A 20,867-nucleotide genomic window follows, 5' to 3' on the forward strand; every position below is an offset into this window, starting at 1 on the left:
GTCACAGAACTAAGAATGTGAGTTCATTGATGTTTGGTTTTTAGCACTGGGGGCTGTTATGAAACTTTACCCACAGTTAATTACACTTGACTGATCCCATTTGCTGAGAAGCTGCATTGATTGGACCACATTGCAGAAGTGGGTAGAATTCATGCAGAATGACTCAAATTGCATTCACTATGATCAAAATTTTGCAGCATCCATGAGGGACGGAAAAATGGATGTAAAGCCATCACTTCTTAATCAATTAACTTCTGAGAAAATAACAAATGATAACTTCTTAAAAAATAAATCTACATTTGTAGATGAGCTAAAATCACATTGTGCATTGATGCAGTGTAATCTGACTTTTGATTTGACTTCTCCTCGCTGAAAATGACAATCAGTGCTGGTGCTACCACTAACAATGATGGACTTCTATCAAAACAATAAAATTAAGACATCCACATTAGCATTATGGTTTTATGATCATCTACACTTTTCCAGCTGTCTAGAAACTATGATAATATTCAAAGAAAATGTTGTGTGTTCCTTTTTCCTTTGTCATGGTCAGTTTTTACTGTGTAAAATATAAAATATTTATTACATTTATAAACTGAATTGCCACAACTTCTATGTTAACTGGAACACAGGGATGCTTGTTATTACAGATCTAGAACAGAATCCTGCCATGTGAAAATCTTACAACAAAACACACACAAGCACTCACAATTTACTAAGTTTTAAAAAAGGAGGCTTTCCTTCTGTACATGGGAACATTGTCATAGGTTTCTTAAAAACTATGCTGAATCTATTTTACCTAAGTGGGTGTTTTAAATCATTATTAAATACATTGCTGTTTTACTTTGTAAATGCAAGAATAATGTTAAAATACTTGCTCACTGGAAAAAATCAAAATCTTACCAAGTGTTTTCTTCTCATTTCTAATCAAAATATCTCATCACACTTAAAATAAGGCATAATCACCTGAAGAGTTACTTTTCAGTGAGATATAAGAACTTATTTTTAGACAGTGGCAGATTTTTTTTTTTTTTTTTTTTTTTTTTTTTTTGCTTAATTCAATTAATTCAAGCAAAAAAAAATCTGCCAATGGAAAAAGTGAAAATTATCTTTGTAAGATTTCTTGAAATAAGATTTTCAAGACCTATTGTCTAAAAATAACTTCTTATATCTCACTGAAAAGTTACTATTTAGGTGATTATGACTTATTTTAAGTGTGATGATATTTTGACTGGAAAGGAAAAAAAAAACACTTGGTAAGATTTAGATTTTTTTTCCAGTGCTTTTGGAGCAGATGTGTCTTTTATTTTGGCGTGTCAAAGCTGCAGAGGATTAAAACTTCTATGTGAATAAAAAGTGTGTTAATACAGAAAAATTTTACTATGATGCATTTGAGTGCTATGAGTGCTTGCATTATTTTGATTGTTACAGAGAGTTAACAGGTCAACAGGCCTACACACAGTTGCAAGAGCAGCAGTTCAAGCCAAACCAGAAGCTCTTTTAGTCTACATGCACTGAGCACTGGTAAGCAGTACATATTTTGCATTACTAAAGATATTGCAAATATATTGGAACAAGACTATTGCTGATAGAATGCAAAACTGAACTGGATGTTTATTTGTCTTTTGTGTATGTGGTGGAAGTCAGATTCTTTGTGCTATCACTCTGTCCTTTTGTTTTTCCCTGAAAGGAGAGACAGAAAAGGTTAAAATTCATCTTAGCTCATTTTATTGAAATTCGGAAGACTTCATTTGTACACTTACCATAACAATCTTGATCAGTTCCTCTCGAACCTATAAAAAAATCACACATATTACTTGCAAGTACATACATAAACAGCATCATTATTACCCTCAATTTTTTTTGGGTGGAATCCTTGGCTTACAAAATCTGCCACTAATAGTCCTGTCACACCAAAACAGAATGGGTGCTATTCTGGTTCACACACTTAATGTTGATGCATTTGAAGCGTTTTGGAACAAAAATAAACCATTTAGCAACCTGGTACTTTGGTTTCCACCTGGGACCAAAAAATAATAAAGACATTTTTGTGAAAAGATCCATAGGTTGAATGCCTTACAATGTGGAAGGTTTAATGCATCAGACTGGCAACGTCTCATGCTGTGCTTCAAATATTCATTCAGAAGGTGAATTTTGCTGTAGCAACTTAGCCTGGCCAGCCATCTGGTTTTCTCAGTGTATTCAGTACTGCGAAAACAGTCTGGAATTGGGTCAATTGCTGTGAAATATGCACTATCTATTCTATACTGACCAATCACAAGTCGGGGGGCGGGTGTTCAGCAATGCGTCATACACAGCGACTTCTTTGTGTCGTGCGTCAAAGTCAGTTCCAAGTCCGCAAATCTCTTTTTAACTGTTCTTACATTTCTCTGACAAAAGTGACAGTAATCATTCATGATTGGTTTACTCAGCGCCTGTTAGTCCCGCCTTCATATTTGGATTCAAGTCTCATGATTTCAGACGGATTTCTCATTCAGAAAGACGGATGGCTGGCCAGGCTAGTAGCAACTTGATATTCCATACTTTGTTCCTGCTTATTGGCTGGTGGACATTTGTGTTTTTAACAATAGTAAATGATAAAATGACAAACCTACCTTCTGCTCTGCAAAGCACCCACTTAGCAAAACAAAAAGACCCTGCCAAACATTAAGAAAAGAAATCTGATTTTTACAAAAGTGCATTACAAATGTGTCTAGTAAAACAAATCTGTATCACTACAGGAATTAAGAGGAGTGTTTTCCTCCTAGTGTGAATTATGGTTGTGTATTCTACAAACCACTGAAACTACAACAAATGTCATTCAGTTACAGTGAGCTTGAAGTGTAACACCTTTGCAAAACATTATCATCATGTTTCTTGTTTAGAATTAGCTGAAATGAAGATTTATTTATTTATTTATTTATTTATTTATTTATTTTTTACCAGGCAGTTTTAAGAGTTGTCAACCTTCCCACTAATCTGAGTCAAAGAGTTGAGATGATTTTGAAATCTACTATTGCTATAAAGTCTCCATGAAATGGCTACTGTAGCTCTATTTCTTTTGCATCTAATGTGTTTCCTGTAAAAACAGTAATCTAGGGAACAAGTCCTGAAAACCCGGTCTATTTTTTACCATTCTGAATCCTCAACTCCACTTATGGTGTAGCAACCAAAGGCAAAGGTCTCAGCTCCATTGCAAGGCCGTGTTCAAGCATCCAGGAGTAATTCTGGTTTTATTCATTTTAAATGGACCCTCTAATATGTGTTCTGATGATCTATCTATAAACTATTCCTCCACTAACATGATTTTAGGACTTAAGAGTCTATCATATTGGGACATATTTGACAACTCACCTGCAAAATTGAATTCTTATAGCTTCGGTTTATTCAATAACTTTATTTTCTGACATGTAACCCTTTTGGTATGGTTGCCCTAAGATACACTACGAAGACTATCCAGTAATGTTGATGAAGTTATTTATTTACCATGTCACTGAGCTAGGGTTTAGCATTAGCTCACCCATCACCCACCCTAATATTGCTGACTGTTTATCTTAGTATGGTCACCTCTAGCTCCCAAAACCCAACATGGAGGAGTGTTTCCTAAAAGGTTCTGTACAATATCTGTATGACATTTGGAGTGAGGAGTGTGTGTTCAGATTACCTGGAAGGAATTGAGGATGGTGAAACTGTAGTTGGCAATATGAAACATGGGATCCTTTTCATCTGACGTTAACAGAAAGAAGCCAATACCCCATGTCACTCCAAAGACTGGGGTAAGAACAACCATCACTTTAATTATACTTTTGGCTGTGTCCTTGTCGTCTGCTTTACTGCCATCAGCGGCTGAGGATTTCAGCAATGTAACAATGACTACCACCATGGAGAAAACATTCGTCAGAACAACCGTTCCTATAGGCAGGAGGAAAGCATGTATAGAGCCCACCAGGAGTCTTTCATATATCAGCCAACACGTCTTTTTACAATAGTAGGGCTTGTTGGTGTATTTGTAATACACATAGCTGGACCCCACAATCAGGATTGGGCAAACATAGCCCACAATGCTGGAGAGGAACATAAAGACTCTTTTCCTCAGGGGGCTGAAAACAAAGATGAGCTGGTGGACAAGCATGACACTCAAACACAGCATCCAGCTGAACTTGACTAAGTAAAATAGGTGTTTGCATACAGTGAAGATTAAACACCAGGACTCTCCCAAAGTCTCAGGAGATGTGGAAGCCAAGAAACAGCAGTCAGCCAGCAAGAGGAATGTGGCAATGTTTACCATGGCTGTGTGGCGGAAATGTGAGAGGTTAGTTTTGACCACAGCCGACCACACAAGAGACTCAATGATGAGGAAGAGTGCCAAGGCACAGATTGAAACAATCAGGCCCACAAGTGTAATTTTATCGAGGATGTCATTTGATACATCAGTCTTAGCCATGAGGACAGAGAATGAGGTCAGGTGGTTGCACTCACAAAGGGTGCGGTTATTACCCTCAGTTTTGACAGTGCATCCTACATCTGACCAGTCCTTCATTTTGGTGTTCCAGAAGACACAAAAAGGTTGAGTTTGGTTTGATTCATCTTTGGGAAAATCCAGCTGAATGACTATAGATGAGTTACCTCTGTCTTCCAGTGTGGCTGATACCAAGAGGCTGGTAGGATTCGTATTGTGAAAGTTGTTCCGTAATTTGTCCATTAAATTTTTCACAGCGACAGTTTTCATTGTTCCAATGGTCTGGTTCAGGTTTAAACTGATATCAAACAGAGACACATTGCACTCAGAACTTGAGCAATATTTGAGGTCTAGGTTTTCAGTCAGTATATTTTTGCTGTCATTCCTGATGTTAATATTCTTCACTAGACTCTCCACAGACTCAAGGTAGGTTGATGACATGGAGTGTAAAACAGAATTATTGACTGTTGCCCAGGTGTTGTTCAACATATTGCTCGCTGCATCCATAAAAGGCTGAAACGCAAAAAAACAGGGCACATCTTATAATTGAGCTAAACTGTGTGGCTCTAAAATGTCATCTCAGGAACTACCAAACACATAATCATATTTCACCTTACCTAATTATAGAAGCAACTGTTTTTGGAGAATCTTCATTACTACAAGCAAGGTAGCTAATTATTTGTGCTAGAGTCATGTCAAGACCAAGGATTAGCTCTATTTGGTACATTTTCAGATATCTTCCTGAGCTGCACTAAAGCTAACTGTATTCCAGATGCTGTTGTTCATAGACCAGTTCACTCCATCTAAGTGAGATACGAAGCTACATCATTTGTAATCTTACAAAATGGCAGTATACTTCCCTCTAGCTTATCTCTTAACTAAAGAATTTATTAGCATTTTTATATATGTTATATATCTGTGCTGTGTAAGACATTTGAGTACATCCCTTCATTGAAGAATGCTGCAGAGATGTTAAGTGTTATAAACAAGAACACCATACTATTGGCTGTAATCAAAAAGAACTTACACTCAGGACCTTTTCTCCCAAGGGAATATTATTTGATGCACTGGCCATCACATTTAGGATGTTAACGGAGGCACTGATATCGGCTATAGTGTCACTTGAATCAGAATCAAAATCACTGTTGTTCTGAAGCCCCTCAAATATGTTCAGTGCCACCTCTGGGGTTGCCCCTAGTCCCCGTTGGAAATACTGTGGGAAAAAAGAAAAAATACATACATGGACAATTATAGAAATCAACACAACCTGTATTTTTTATTTTTTTTTAATGTGTGAAAAGTTGGAACAGTGGTTCCCAAGCTTTTTGACCTTGAGATCCAAAGATTATTTTCATATCTCTTCAGGACCAGAATGTCTACAGTCATAGTCAGTAGTTTTGGGAATGACACAACTTTTGTTTCCACAAAAATTCCTGCCAAATTTATTCCTGCCAAATTTCTTAGGTACATTGCAGAACAATTAGTAGCTTTATATTGGATTCAAAAACGTTTATTGACAAAAAAATCACATTTAAGCAAAAAATCAGTGTCATTCCCACAACTTTTGGTCATGACCGTACATTTTTACTAACTCTTCCACCATCAAACAATCAGGAAGAAATGTATTTGAATAAGATTTTGAAACATCAATACTGGACAGACAGCATGCAATAGCTTCTAACAAACACATGTTTAAGAAGCTTGAGTCAAGAATTTTTTTGGGTTTTTTATACTTAAATATTCAAACCAATTAATGATAGTTAAATAGAATAGTTGTAATTGTTACAGGTCTTGTCAGCATTTATGAACTCTTCCAAAGAACACACCTATTCAACTCACTTATCATTGTTTTTTTTCTCAGGGAATTGACAACCCATTAAAATTCATTCTGAGCCCAGACTCAAACGCTACAAAAGGCTAAGTTAGAGGACTACTTACATCTGCTTGACCTGAAATTTTGTTAAGCTCTTCACTGACACAGTTGGAATATGGTGATGTCCATGTTCTTTCTTCACAGGTGCGTGACTTATACCCCACCCGGCCCTCTGGACATGTTCTATTAATGGCAGTGTCTCCATTTGGTGTTTTTGGCCATGTTTCTCCATTTACTATCTCCATGTCGCAAAAGCCTGCACCCGCTGGGAAAAATCAACCAGTGCAGGACAATCCAAATAAAGGGGAGTATTAGAGACCAGGGCAAACCATCTCATTTACAGACATAGGGCCTGATTTACTAAGATTGCAAAAAACGGGCACAAATGTGTTTGCTTGCGCTAAAATATGCACATGCTATTGATTTGCGTGTCAGGGGTGAACAACTAAGATTGCCTGTGCAAATGACAACAGGTGCAAAGTCTTGGAGACCGCCCTAATTATATGAGGATTTTGCGTGTGCTACTGGTTGTCGTCATGGAGACAGTGTGCTGCAAAAACTGCTCTGAGATATGCCAGCACTCATAAATATGAAGTTGCTCTTTTTCCACACAGAGGGTAATGGCCTGGCCTAATGTGATGTGCCACTGGTGGAACCGGGCGTGGGGGGCAGGCCCATAAAGTGGGGGGCCATATGTCTCAAATTATTATTTTTTCTTCCATCATTCCAAAAATGTTGATGTGATCAGAACAGATTGGTTCGCTGTGTCTATGCCTCCTCCTCACCACAACTACTGCAGCCAGTTTTGCGCGAAGTTAAAACCTGGCTTTCAGACGCAAAATCAGCCACCGCAATCAGTTTCAGGTTTGGTAAATGACATTGCACGCACTAAATTTTTTGCATTTACTCCTCCCAATAATTTTGCGCATTCTGGCAGAAGTGCCCATATTGCATATTCATCAGGGCAAACACACTAAATGGGTTGCCCGAGCTATTTTGCCCATTTGAGAGGTGCAAACCTCGGTGCGCCCTGTTAGTAGATAAGCTTCAACGTGTTTTTGCGTGAGCAGTCAAGTTTGCACACGTTTTTACACGCACAAACCTTTAGTAAATCAGGCCCGTAGTGTTTTTAACATTTTAACATCTAATCTTTTAACCATAAGCAAAAATGTGTTTCCATGACAGGTGTATGACTTTTAGCTAGGCCACTTTTATAGAAGAATCATAAGGCCAAAATTTATGTATCAGACTTCAACTGACAGGAAACATCTTCTAGTTTCTGTATTTATCTTAAAGATAACCCAGACTTTATCAGTATCATACCATAAATTACTGGAATGTCCACTCTTGCGGTTTTGATTTGATCCCTCATATTACGAAAAGTAACTTCAAAATAATGTGCGACTGGGCTTTCCTTACAACTGATGTCACAGGTGAAGGTATATTCCAGGTAATCTCCTGAATCTGAGATGAAAAATTGACAGAGTTTAATGGTTGAATTGCATTTATATTCACAGCTGCAGCAATATTGTGAATTCATATCTGTATCTCAGTAATGTGTAGTGCTGATGTCAGAAATACTGTAGTATACTGTGCCATCTTACGGTTGGGCTGTAGATCACTCTGTTTCTTGCCCCTGTAGCTCCACCAAACTGTAAAATTCTGTATACTCTTCGGAATGGTAGCAGTGCCCATCACTTCAATATGTGTCACTGCAGTCTCACTGCAGTCCCCTGTAATAGGGTTGATCTTTATAATAATCTCATCAGGCAGGAGTGCAACTCCCAGTTGTGCTCTGGCTGTGTGCCTCACTGAACCCTTGGTGAATCCACATTCATAAATGCCTGTAGGAAATATGTAAGCAACTTTATTATAAATGGGCAAAAAATGGACAAAAAGTGTACTTTCAAAAAAGATCTTACATGCATAAAGGGAAATGGAAATTCTTTCTTCAGATAAGTTCTGACAGATAGTGTAGACTGATGAGGAACTTTTAATATTATTATTATTATTATTATTATTATTATTATTATTATTATTAGTAGTAGTAGTAGTAGTAGTCATAGTAGTATGTTTATTACAGAACACACGCCACCTTCTGATGGCTCTACATAAACTGATTTATTACCCCGCCCCCCGAAGGGAAGGCAAGGGGTATTGTTTTTGGTTTTGTTTGTTTGTTTGTTTGTTTTTTCTAAGCACTCTAGCAGCAACATATGGTGAATTCATATCAAATTGGGTTTATAGATGGCCAGTGACCCAGAATAAATCTGATTAAATTTTAGGAAAAGTAGGTCAAAGTTCCAATTTTTTATGAATTTTTAAATTCTTTTTTTTTCTTCATTAACTGGGAAAAAATGGGCAAAATTTAAAATATCTGTAGCAGCAAAACTGTTGGTTGAATTCATACCACATTGGGTTTATAGATTGCCAGTGACCCAGGATAAATGTCATTTCATTTTGGGGAAAGTTGGTCAAAGTTCCAATTTTTTATGAATTTTTTAATTCTTTTTTTTCTTCTCCCATTTACTTATAAAGGGCGAAATTTCAAATGTCTATAAAACATCAATTTTGTTTCAATTTACTTCAAACTTGGCACATATATAGAGGCAATTGATATGGTGACATCACCACACATATAGATATGATGACATTGGCTAAATCGATGCCAAAATAAGCTACAATACATGCAAGGGGCATGGTTTGTTGTGCCTGGCACCACTTGTTTGTCTTTGTGATAATGATTTATTTACGTAAACATAAATAAATAAATCAACATAAATACCTGGGCTTCACTTGACATTACATGGAAACATCAGTTAAGGTTATATAGACTCTGACATTAAAAAAATAGGACAAAGGACAACGAAGATGACAAAGACAACTACAAAGATGATGACAGACACAGAACCTTCACAATAGCTCACTACCTATTTGACCAGTGAAAAAAGGGACAATACATACAATTTATTTTGGTCAAAGTAATCATGTTTGAACGATGCTGTGTGGTTATGTGTTCAATGTATTTATTGTTCTCTGTATGATGAGATGTATATTTTAATTTTTTTTTTTTTTTTTTTTTTTTTTTTTTTTTAATTGCGCTACTACAGAAGCGTATTGCATTCACAAAAAAAAAAAAAAATTCGGCTCTGTTTTTCTGAATTAATGAGATAATTATCTCATAATTATGAGAAAAAATAAGTTAAAAAAAAAATCGGCGCTGTTTTTCTGAGTTTATGAGATACTGTTTCCTGAAAAAAAAAAGCTCTGTTTTTCTGAGTTTATGAGATACTGTTTCCTGAAAAAAAAAAAAAAAAAGCTCTGTTTTTCTGAGTTTACGAGATACTGTTTTCTGAAAAAAAAAAAAAAAAAAAAAGCTTTGTTTTTCTGAGTTTACGAGATACTGTTTTCTGGAAAAAAAAAAAAAAAAAAGCTCTGTTTTTCTGAGTTTACGAGATACTGTTTTCTGGAAAAAAAAAAAAAAAAAAAAAGCTCTGTTTTTCTGAGTTTACGAGATACTGTTTTCTGGAAAAAAAAAAAAAAAGCTCTGTTTTTCTGAGTTTATGAGATACTGTTTTCCGAAAAAAAAAAAAAATAAAAGCTCTGTTTTTCTGAGTTTACGAGATACTGTTTTCTGAAAAAAAAAAAAATGTGGCTCTGTTTCTCCGTGTCAGTGGGACAGTGGTCCCTGGTCCAGGCAGGAGCTCCTTCTATCTGTGCTGCTGAAAGCCTCTCGGGGGAGCGTGAAGTTGTTTCCGTTCTCGTAACCGGTTCCGATTACGGATCATGGAACTAGTTTCATTCACAGAAATCAGAACCAAGCCCCGCTTTGTGCACGGATCAAGCCCTTCAAGCACACCGGCACTCGGAGCCTGTAGCCCTGCCTCGTGACAGGGCACGACCGCGGTGATGGGAGTTGGCATTAATGAAGTCAAATAAAATGACATTCAAAAGCATTAAAGAAAATATAGACAGCAGAAGAGTGCAAATGTGTATTCATTTATTTGTCGGACCTGATGGAAAGCATTAGTCAGAACTAGATCCATGGAGGAGCGGCTTGGTGAACCGGTTCGTCCCCCCCCAATAACTTTCCATCAGGTCCAGGCGGACAGCTATCCGCTCCCCGGTGTGTAAGCCGGACTGGAGCGGGTGGACGGAGCAGCTCAACTCGACAGAACAGCGGCGCTTGGAGCCTGTAGCCCGGCACCACGACGCGGTGATGGGAGTTGGCATTAATGAAGTCAAATAAAATGACATTCACCATGATTAAAGAAAATATGCGTCTTGGTGTCCCGGTTCACCCCCCACCCCCGGACAGCTTTCCATCAGGTCCAGGTGGAAAGCTATGGGGGTGGGGGGTGAACCGGGACACCAAGACGCTCCTCCACAGATCTAGTTCTGACTAATGCGTTCCATCAGGTCCGACAAATAAATGAATACACATTTGCACTCTTCTGTTGTTTCTATTTTCTTTAATGCTGGTGAATGTCATTTTATTTGACTTCATTAATGCCAGGACCTGGAGCACGCTGCTGGCACCATCCTGCTCAGTACATCCTACAGTCAGCTGAGAGATGCTCTGGGCAGATACAGTGAAGAGGCACAGAAGCTTGGCCTCCAAGTGAACTGGACAAAAACCAAGCTCATGCATGTTGGTGATGGGCTGGATCCACCTCCCTTGCAGCTTGGTAATGACATTGTAGAACCTGTCAAGAGCTTTGTGTATCTGGGGTGGTGACAGACAACGGGGACCTAAAACCAGAGATTACCCGCAGAAGGGCCCTGGCAGCATCAGCTCTGCAGTCTCTCTGGAAACCACTGTGGCGGCACCAGACCATCTCACGCAGGATGAAGCTCCGGATCTACAACTCTGCTGTCCTCTCCATCCTGCTCTATGGCTCGGAAACACGGCCCTTAAACCAGACTCTGGCTGCCAGAACAGATGGCTTTGATAGCAGGGCTCTCAGAACCATCGAAAACATCAGGTGGACCCGGCGGGTTTGAAATCAGATGCTTGGAGCCCGCACACGCCAGCCCAAAGCATCCAGCCTGGCCGCGCAACGTCGCACCCGCTGGTTCGGTCATGTCCTCCGCCTCCCTCCTGACCATCCAACAAGAGCCATCCTTCAGTTTGACCCAAAGTCCGCAGGCTGGAAATGACCACAAGGCAAGTCCAGTAACCGATGGCTCGACGTCATTGCAGGCGACCTCCAACAACATGGAGTTACCATGGAGGACGCAGAGCAGCTGGAGTAAGACCACCAGCAATGGACAACACTGGTTCACCTGGTCGGCCCAATGCACCGGGACGGGACACCCGCCCCATGGCAGGAGTCCTAGTAGTGGTAGTAGTCATTAATGCCAACTCCCATCACCGCGTCATGGTGCCGGGCTACAGGCTCCGAGCGCCGCTGTTCTGTCGAGTTGAGCTGCTCCGTCCACCCGCTCCAGTCCGGCTTACACACCGGGGAGCGGATAGCTGTCCACCTGGACCTGATGGAAAGTTATTGGGGGGGGATGAACCGGTACACCAAGCCGCTCCTCCATGGATCTAGTTCTGACTAATGCTTTCCATCAGGTCCGACAAATAAATGAATACACATTTGCACTCTTCTGCTGTCTATATTTTCTTTAATGCTGGTGAATGTCATTTTATTTGACTTCATTAATGCCAACTCCCATCACCGCGGTCGTGTCCTGTCAGGAAGCAGGGCTACAGGCTCTGAGCGCCGGTGTGGTTGAAGGGCTTGATCCGTGCACAAAGTGGGGCTTGGTTCTGATTTCTGTGAACGAAACTAGTTCCATGATCCGTAATCGGAACCGGTTACGAGAACGGAAACAACTTCACGCTCCCCCGAGAGGCTTTCAGCAGCACAGATAGAAGGAGCTCCTGCCTGGACCAGGGACCACTGTCCCACTGACACGGAGAAACAGAGCCACATTTTTTTTTTTTTTTCAGAAAACAGTATCTCGTAAACTCAGAAAAACAGAGCTTTTTTTTTTTTTTTTTTCGGAAAACAGTATCTCGTAAACTCAGAAAAACAGAGCTTTTTTTTTTTTTTTCAGGAAACAGTATCTCATAAACTCAGAAAAACAGAGCTTTTATTTATTTTTTTTTTTTTGGAAAACAGTATCTCATAAACTCAGAAAAACAGAGCTTTTTTTTTTTTTTTTTTCAGGAAACAGTATCTCATAAACTCAGAAAAACAGAGCTTTTATTTATTTATTTATTTTTCGGAAAACAGTATCTCATAAACTCAGAAAAACAGAGCTATTTTTTTTTTTTTTTTTCGGAAAACAGTATCTCGTAAACTCAGAAAAACAGAGCTTTTTTTTTTTTTTCGGAAAACAGTATCTCGTAATCTCAGAAAAACAGAGCTTTTTTTTTTTTTTTTCAGGAAACAGTATCTCATAAACTCAGAAAAACAGAGCTTTTATTTTATTTTTTTTTTTCGGAAAACAGTATCTCATAAACTCAGAAAAACAGAGCTATTTTTTTTTTTTTTTTTTTTCGGAAAACAGTATCTCGTAAACTCAGAAAAACAGAGCTTTTTTTTTTTTTTTTTTCCGGAAAACAGTATCTCGTAAACTCAGAAAAACAGAGCTTTTTTTTTTGTTCAGGAAACAGTATCTCATAAACTCAGAAAAACAGCGCCAATTTTTTTTTTTTAACTTATTTTTTCTCGTAATTATGAGATAATTATCTCATTAATTCAGAAAAAGAGCCGAATTTTTTTGTTTTTGTGAATGCAATACGCTTCCGTACGTTACAGCACTGCCCTTGTCCAAGACAAATTTCTTCATGTGAGACAAAGAAACCTTCAACCTTGAGATTGTCCATGTGAAACTTGCCTGCCCAGAGGCCTGTCACCTCCGTCAATCTAACTCCGACACACGACTGGTATTCTGGTGTGCTGCAGGCATTGTCCAGTGCCACCACGGTGCCACTGTTGAGTTGAAACCGTGAATGCTCATTGCTCATGCTCCAACCAGCAGCATCTGTGGCTTCCTCAAATGTGCATTTAAGCTCTGGGTTGGAGAGGTAGCACACCATAGCGGGTGGAGCCTCTATGGTGACCATCCCTGTGTGAAAACGCTGTCATCAGTTACTGAATAAGCTCAGGGTAAAGGGCTGAATGAACATCATACAGTACATACTGTACAGCTTTGGACTGCAGTGGACTTCATCATGGCTTTATTACCACACCGCAAGGGGTATTGTTTTTGGTTCTTTATTTTATTTTATTTTATTTTATTTTATTTATTTATTTATTTATTTATTTTTCCTTTGTTAACACTTTAGCAGCAGAACTATTAGTTGAATTCGTACCAAATTGGATTTATAGATTGCCAGTGACCCAAAATAGATGTTATTAAATTTTAGGAAAATTAGGTCAAAGTTTAATTTTTTTAAATGAATTTTAAAAACCTTTTTATTTCCCATTTACTTATAATAGGTGAAATTTCTCTATGCTGTCTATTTCTATGCTGACATCAGCACACGCATAGATATGATGACATCAGCTGGATCGATGCCAAAATAAGCTACAACACCTGCAAGGGGTGGAGTTTGTTATACCTGGCACCACATATTTATAACGTACTTTGCCAAAATGTTTCCACTGTCTTTCACAATGTTTCATCATTATGTGTTCATGGCATTCTATCAATGCCAACCTACTTTTTAGGAAGAGACACTTGATAAAAGTATATCACTTGAAATTTTTTCCTACACAATATTGTCAAAATGTTGGGAATGATACAAATGGATTCTTTGCTTAAATATAATTTATTTATTGACAAAAGCCCTCGAAACCTATATAAAGCTTCTAATTATTCTTCAGTGTACCTCAGAAACACAAAGACAACACGTTATCTGTGATTAGAAACAAAATTTTATTAAAGTTAAGTTGACCTTTAACCTCTTGAACAGAAAATGTCATAATTTCATCATTTTATCAGCATTTATCTTATTACATAAAGTTTATGAGAGATTTTGTCATAATTAATAATAATAATAATAATTAATGTAAAGGGCAAATTCTGTTTTTCACCAGCATTTGTTCATCTGGTAGTAATATACCATTAACAGTTTTGGACAAATTGTTCTGGTTCCTCTGTGTCAGGTCTGATGGCTTTTCTAAAGGTCAACACCAGAAAGGATTATTACCAGGGGCGCACCATTGTACCTAGCAGTTCAATTTGAGCATGTATCGCAGTACAGCTCATTTGTCATTTTCAAATCACATTTCCAGACAACTCGTTAGAGCTCTGCAAGATTATTGACTTACAGAATTCTGCTGCCATTGGTTGGACCCAGACGTGGAGCTGGCTGGGTGCAATGCCCAGCCGACCAGAGCCCTGATTGTGTGCTGCACCCAGCATGTTTGACTTAATCCTCAGTCACAAATGCTATTACGAACGGCTACGAACACCGTTTCAACGATTTATGGACCATTTCATACGGCCTTCTCAAAGCAGGCTTATAACCTGTAACCTGGACCTAAGTTCCTAAATTCCGAAGTTTGTAGCCAGGTGAGTGACCCTGTCCAAGATTTTCCACGAACACAGTATGAAACCCCCTTTCACAGGGCGCACTAACCAATGCCTTAGAAACAACCTAAGAACAACGCACGATGTTTGTGGATCAGAAGGCCATTCCAGGACCCACATGTTCCTGCGCTGGCTGCAAGTAGATCACAAGAACACATTACGTTGTTATTAGAGGTCCCTTAAGGCGTTCACACAAACGGACGCACAGACAGAGATTCCCACCGTGTTCTTAAGGTGGACGTAAGGTGTTTCTATAGGGAGTAGTGCATCATTCATGCAGTATTTGTTAGAGGGGGGTCATATACAAACTGTCAAGATGGAGTGAATGACTGGACTCAAATGCAAGGTGCAGAAGGGAATAAAGTATTTAACAGAAAGATAAGCACAAAGAAACACCTGGAGAAAGATAATGCACAGTCCACAGGAAGGAGGTTCAGTTAGGGTTCAGCACTCGGTGTTGAATGGTTAGTGTTTGTAACGTTCACTTCCCTCTATTATTCTTGTAGATCTTTGTTTTATTCTTATACCTTCTACTTCAAATTTATTCATCTGGTCTGGCCTTGTTATGACTCCTAATTTCTAACAGCACAGGTCAGTTTTCCCGCACACATCACAGGAATGCTGATTCAGCACCACAGACAGTGCATGATCCCAAACAGAAACGCACATTCACATCCTAGAAGGCTTAATGTAAAAATAGGTTAACGTAGTTTAATGTCTGAAAACAGCACCAATCATTGCAAAATTGTGGTGGACATCTCTAATGCTGGGATAGGCTCCAGTACCCCCACGACCATCTGGAGAATAAAGTGGTTCAGAAAATGAATGAATGAACAGTACTCTAAGATTAAACTATGTTAAGTTTTTTGAAGAGGTGAAAGGGGACATGACTACTGTTTCCCACACAAACTTCGGTGATGAATGATCACTGTTCTGGTGCATATATGTTAAGCTGTGTTTTTTTTTTATTTTTTATTTTTTTATGTTAAGCACTTTAGAATGTCCCTCTGCTTCTGCTGCTATCAGACCAAAACAGTGGCCACAACCGCTGGACCTTCCTCCTCTTCATCTTGTAGCTGCAGAAGTTTCAGTTTTGTAGGCATTATTACCATCTTGAATGCGATGATCACGACATGGGACTTAGTACACAGCCACTGTTTATATACCAATCTAAATATTCTGAAACAGTGTAAGATCTGCCTACCATCGACTTAAAAGTGCCACTTACAGCCACCTTACAACAAAATAATTCATGAAGTTGTGGTGTAATGGTATTGGTTAATATGATGATGTCAGAGGCAGGTGAATGCTGGGTAGTTCCAGGTTGTTGAAGAGCCTGACATGTGTCCGCCTGTAACATGCCAACATGCATCTTTGGAGTAAATGTTCAGGGACTACAATATATGGTGTCGTTATTTTGGTATAAAGAACCCACACGCAGACAACACAACATGGTGTCAGAAGTGGAGCTGCCTCAGTCCATGGTGCGTTAGTTACGTCTCAGTAATGGAGCTAGATGCTTACTAGCCCAGCGGCTACTTTGGCTAACGCAGAGCTAATGATAGAGGACATCAAGACGAGCAGCAGATGAGAGAGAGATGGCAGACACAGCCTCCGGCCGGCCCAACAGCTACATTCACCATAAAACCTCCAGACTCCTTTGACTTCTCAAAGTCGCATGAGTGGGAGAAGTGGATACAGAGATTTGAGTGCTTCAGACTGGCCTGAATGAATTATCCAACACTAACCAAGTAAACACGATAGTTTACTGTATGGGGGACTAGGCTGACAATGTGGATACAGAGATTTGAGCGCTTCAGACTGGCCTGAATGAATTATCCAACACTAACCAAGTAAACACGATAGTTTACTGTATGGGGGACTAGGCTGACAATGTGCTACAGGGGTTGGATTTAACCAGAGAGCAGTGTGAGTAGTACAAGGCTGTCAAGATGTGATTTGACAGATACTTTGTCCCTAAAAAGAACGTCATATGCTGTATGAACAGGCCAGGTTCAACAAGAGGGTGCAGCAGCTGGGAGAGCCGGTGGACTCATTCATCTCAGCAATTTATGCACTGTCAGTAAATTGTGAGTATGGTCAACTGCATGATGAACTCCTGACAGATAGGTTAGTTGTGGATCTCTAAGATGCAGCATTGTCAGAGAAAATTCAGCTGGAATAAAAACCTCACTCTCGCCATTAGCAGTTACTATGGCAAGGCAGTCAGTAGAAATTAGACACCAACAGTTGGACCTGAGAGGGCAGGCAAATTCCAGTAAAGTAACTGTGGACGCCATGCACCTTAAAAAGACTAAACAGCTTAGGACCAAATTCAAAGAACTGCCATAGGGATGGCTGAAGCCATTTAAACCCATCCAGACTAAGAGGGTATGTAAGTCATATAATAAATGTGGCAAATTGCCTTCTCACCCTGCATTACAATGTCCACCCAAAAATTTGGAATGCCACAACTGTGGTAAATGTGGTCATTATGGTAGAGTGAGCAGATCCGCCAGCTCAGCTAATGCAGTATCTGAGGACACTGGAGAACTGCATGACACTGAGACTGTTTCTAGGAACAATGACTTCTGAGGACAATGAGAGTCCACGGATGGCTGACATCAATGTAAATGGCAGAAAGTAACCTTTAAGACTGATACAGGGGCTGACGTATCAGCCATTCCTGAGCATGTGTTTGCAGGCATTTTACGGAGAGATGAACAGTTAGACAGAGCTCAGAAACCACTCTATGGCCCAAAGGGTACAAAATTCAAGGTCACTGGGGTTACTACAGAGACATTCTCATACAAACAGAGAAACATCACAGAAAAGTTATTTGTAGTGAAGAATCTATAGGTAGCACTGTTGAGCAGAGCAGCTTCACTGTCACTCAAGCTTGTGGCTAGGCTAGACAGCATAAGCATAGGCCTAAACACAGTGAAAATTACTTACTTGAAGATCTGTTCTGGTCTTGGCCAGGTTCAGAAGCATTACAATATAAAACTCAAACCTGATGCTAAACCTTTCTCACTCAAGGTGCCATGACGGATACCACTGCCTCTAATGGGTAAAGTGAAAACAGAGTTAGATAGGATAGAGAGTCTAGTTGAGTACAACGGCCCACAGACTGGTGCTGTGGCATGGTCGTAGCCCCAAAGAACGACAAAGAAGAGGTCCGAACATGTGTGGACATGACACCCATAAATGACTCAGTGAGCAGAGAAAAATGTATTCTTCCCTCAGCTGACCCAACTCTTGGCATGCTTACTGATGCACCTTTTTTTTTTTTTTTTTTTTTACACCAGATTAGATGCAAACATGGGATTCTGGCAAATTCCTTGAGCCAAAGAATCAACACTCCCTGATCGCGTAAACCTTGATCATGCCATTCAGGCGTTATCACTTCAACTACTTGCCCTTTGGCATTTCCTCTGCACCGGACTACTTCCAGAACATGATGGTGACTGAAGTGACAGCGGGCCTTGAAGGGTTGTCTGTCACATGGATGACATCCTCATCTGAGGGGCCACAAAGGAGCAGCATGATGAGAGTGCATGCAGTCCTGCAGCGGGTAGAGAAAGCAGGGGTCACACTCAACCTGAAAAAGTGTGAGTTTGGTAAGAAAGAGGTGAAGTTTCTAGGCTGCATTGTCTTGGGTGATGGCCTAAAACTTGATCCTGACCAGACAAGAAACGTGCAAGAGCTGATGAAGACAACCAAGGTCAGGAGCTTCCTTGGTATGGTGAATCAGCTGGGGAAGTTCATTCCTAACCTATCAGAAAAGGACAGACTGTTAAGAGACCTCCTGTCAAAGAAGAATCAGTGGTACTGGGGTCCAGAGCAGCAAAGGGCATTTAATAGACTCAAACAGGAGCTGCTGACATCTCCTGTTCTCCAGCTATATGACCCTAACAAACCTCTGACAATATCTGCTGATGCTTCATCCTATGGGTTGGGGGTGGTGATGTTACAAAAGAGTGGAGAGACGTGGGCACCTGTCGCCTACGCCTCACGGTCACTGACGATGACAGAGCAGCGCTATGCCCACCTGGAAAAAGAAGTGCTAGCTCTGACTTACTGCAAGAGGTTCAGTGACTTCATCCTTGGTCTCTATTTTGAGCTGGAAACAGACCACAAACCTCTGGTGAGCTTTCTAGGTGGGCGGACTCTTGACTCACTGCTGCCTCGTATACAGAGGTTCAGGATGCATCTGATGAGATATTCATACACCATCTCACACACACTGGGTAAGAGCCTTACAGCAGCTGACACATTGTAATGTTCACTCATTAGAAATGGTGCCACACAGGCTGATATTCACCTGATGGAGGATACTAACATCTACATTGACGGTGTAGCTGAGGGCCTTCCAGCACGCGACAACTACATGGTTGAGCTGCGTGAGCAGCTGTGTGCAGACAGTGTTTGTGCTAAATTAATGAAATACCGTCTGGAAGGGTGGCCTGACAAGAGCTGATTACCACCACCAATTAGACACTAATGGCATGAGAGAGCAGTTTTAAGAAGGGATGTACCGATACCACTTTTTTCCAGACCGAGTACGAGTACTTAACCTACTTGCCGATACCAAGTACCGATACGAGTACTTAATAATCCCATTCCAGTTCTTAGTTCCTTTTGTAAATGTGCTTTATTGTCGTTGTCATTAGTTTGACTGGAAAAAAGTGCTGCAACTGACATTTAATGTGTTGGAATGAGCGTTTCTCAATTAATCCACCAGGGGGCGCTGTTCTGAATTAACCATACTGGACAAATATCGTGAAGAAGAGGAAAGTTTTTTGAGAAGAAGAAGAAGAAAGTCAGTAATAACAAATATGGAGACAACAGAGGTAACACTAATGAAATACTAATATTGCAGCATTTTCGCTGGCAAGGTTTAAAAACTTAGCTTCAGCAGGTAGAGAAAAGACAAATGAGTGATAAGTTTCATTTTCACTTCTGCTGGCAGCGGTCCGCACCACTCCATACTCCCGGTGGTATTCTCTGTCTGGGTATGCATCCGCCAGCACCTGGAAAAGGGATGGAATGTACACAGAAGACGGACAGAACGCTCTGTCCGTATTTGTCTGTGTCTTTAACGTTACTTGCAGTCAAGCGTTACTTTTATCACCATCATTTATTTTGAAAAATCTCCACACTTTTCACACTCCCACCAACACCACCACGTACCTGCTGCACTGAACTGTGAATGTCATACGGCCATAAGTGGTATCGGTGCATTTGTATCGGATTACTTTTACGAGTACGAATACGAGTACACACACTGAGTATCGGAGCCAATGCCCAATACTCATATCAGTATTGGTGCATCCCTAGTTTTAAGTGTACACAATGGACTCCTTCTGTATGGCACAAGGTTGGTTATACCAGCTAACATGAGAAATTATGTACTTGAGAAAATTCACGAGGGCCATCAAGGTGTTGTAAAGTGCAGGAACCGTGCTGGCCAGACAGTGTGGTGGCCTGGACTGAGATAAAAGAGCTAGACCTTAGGTATAGAGAATGTTGTAAAGAGAAAATCAATGCAAAAGAGCCTTTGATGCCTAACTGACAGGCCTTGGCAAAGTGTAGGTGCTGATCTGTTTTCCCTAAGAGGTAGCACATGTCTACTAGTGGTAGATTAATATTCTTGCTTTGTTGAAATAGCTCAGCTTAGCCCAACCAGGTCCACACATGTGATCATTCACCTGAAATCAATGTTCGCCAGACATGGTATCCCAGAGATTTTTGTGAGTAACAATGCTCCACAGTTTTCAGGAGCTGCAGTGAAACCATTTGCATCAGACTACAGGTTTGTTTACATAACCAGCAGGCCCAAGTTTCCCCAGAGTAATGGAAAGCGGAGCATGCTGTCCCTCCTTGTGATACAACCCCCAGTTTTTTCTTTATTTCTTTGTTTGTCTTTTGTTTTTCTATTGACTGCTTTGAAGTAACTGTATAAATACCAGCTGAAAACGT

General features: G+C 40.0%; 1 protein-coding gene across 1 annotated transcript in view; it reads right to left on the bottom strand.

Annotated features, from left to right (window-relative positions):
* Positions 1-1,169: 1,169 nt before the first annotated feature.
* The window catches only part of adgrf3b (adhesion G protein-coupled receptor F3b), a 52,461-nt gene continuing 32,763 nt past the window's right edge, over positions 1,170-20,867 (bottom strand). Inside the window, exons 9-17 of the mRNA XM_030128941.1 lie at positions 13,185-13,415; positions 7,937-8,176; positions 7,656-7,796; positions 6,398-6,597; positions 5,487-5,672; positions 3,665-4,972; positions 2,616-2,657; positions 1,764-1,793; positions 1,170-1,683 (exon numbers count right to left, since the gene is read on the bottom strand). Of these exons, the coding sequence (XP_029984801.1) occupies positions 1,615-1,683; positions 1,764-1,793; positions 2,616-2,657; positions 3,665-4,972; positions 5,487-5,672; positions 6,398-6,597; positions 7,656-7,796; positions 7,937-8,176; positions 13,185-13,415 (2,447 nt within the window). The 3' untranslated portion in view covers positions 1,170-1,614. The remainder of the gene's footprint in view (positions 1,684-1,763; positions 1,794-2,615; positions 2,658-3,664; positions 4,973-5,486; positions 5,673-6,397; positions 6,598-7,655; positions 7,797-7,936; positions 8,177-13,184; positions 13,416-20,867) is intronic.

This window comes from Sphaeramia orbicularis, chromosome 24 (assembly GCF_902148855.1).
Source record: "Sphaeramia orbicularis chromosome 24, fSphaOr1.1, whole genome shotgun sequence".
NCBI lineage: Eukaryota > Metazoa > Chordata > Actinopteri > Kurtiformes > Apogonidae > Sphaeramia > Sphaeramia orbicularis.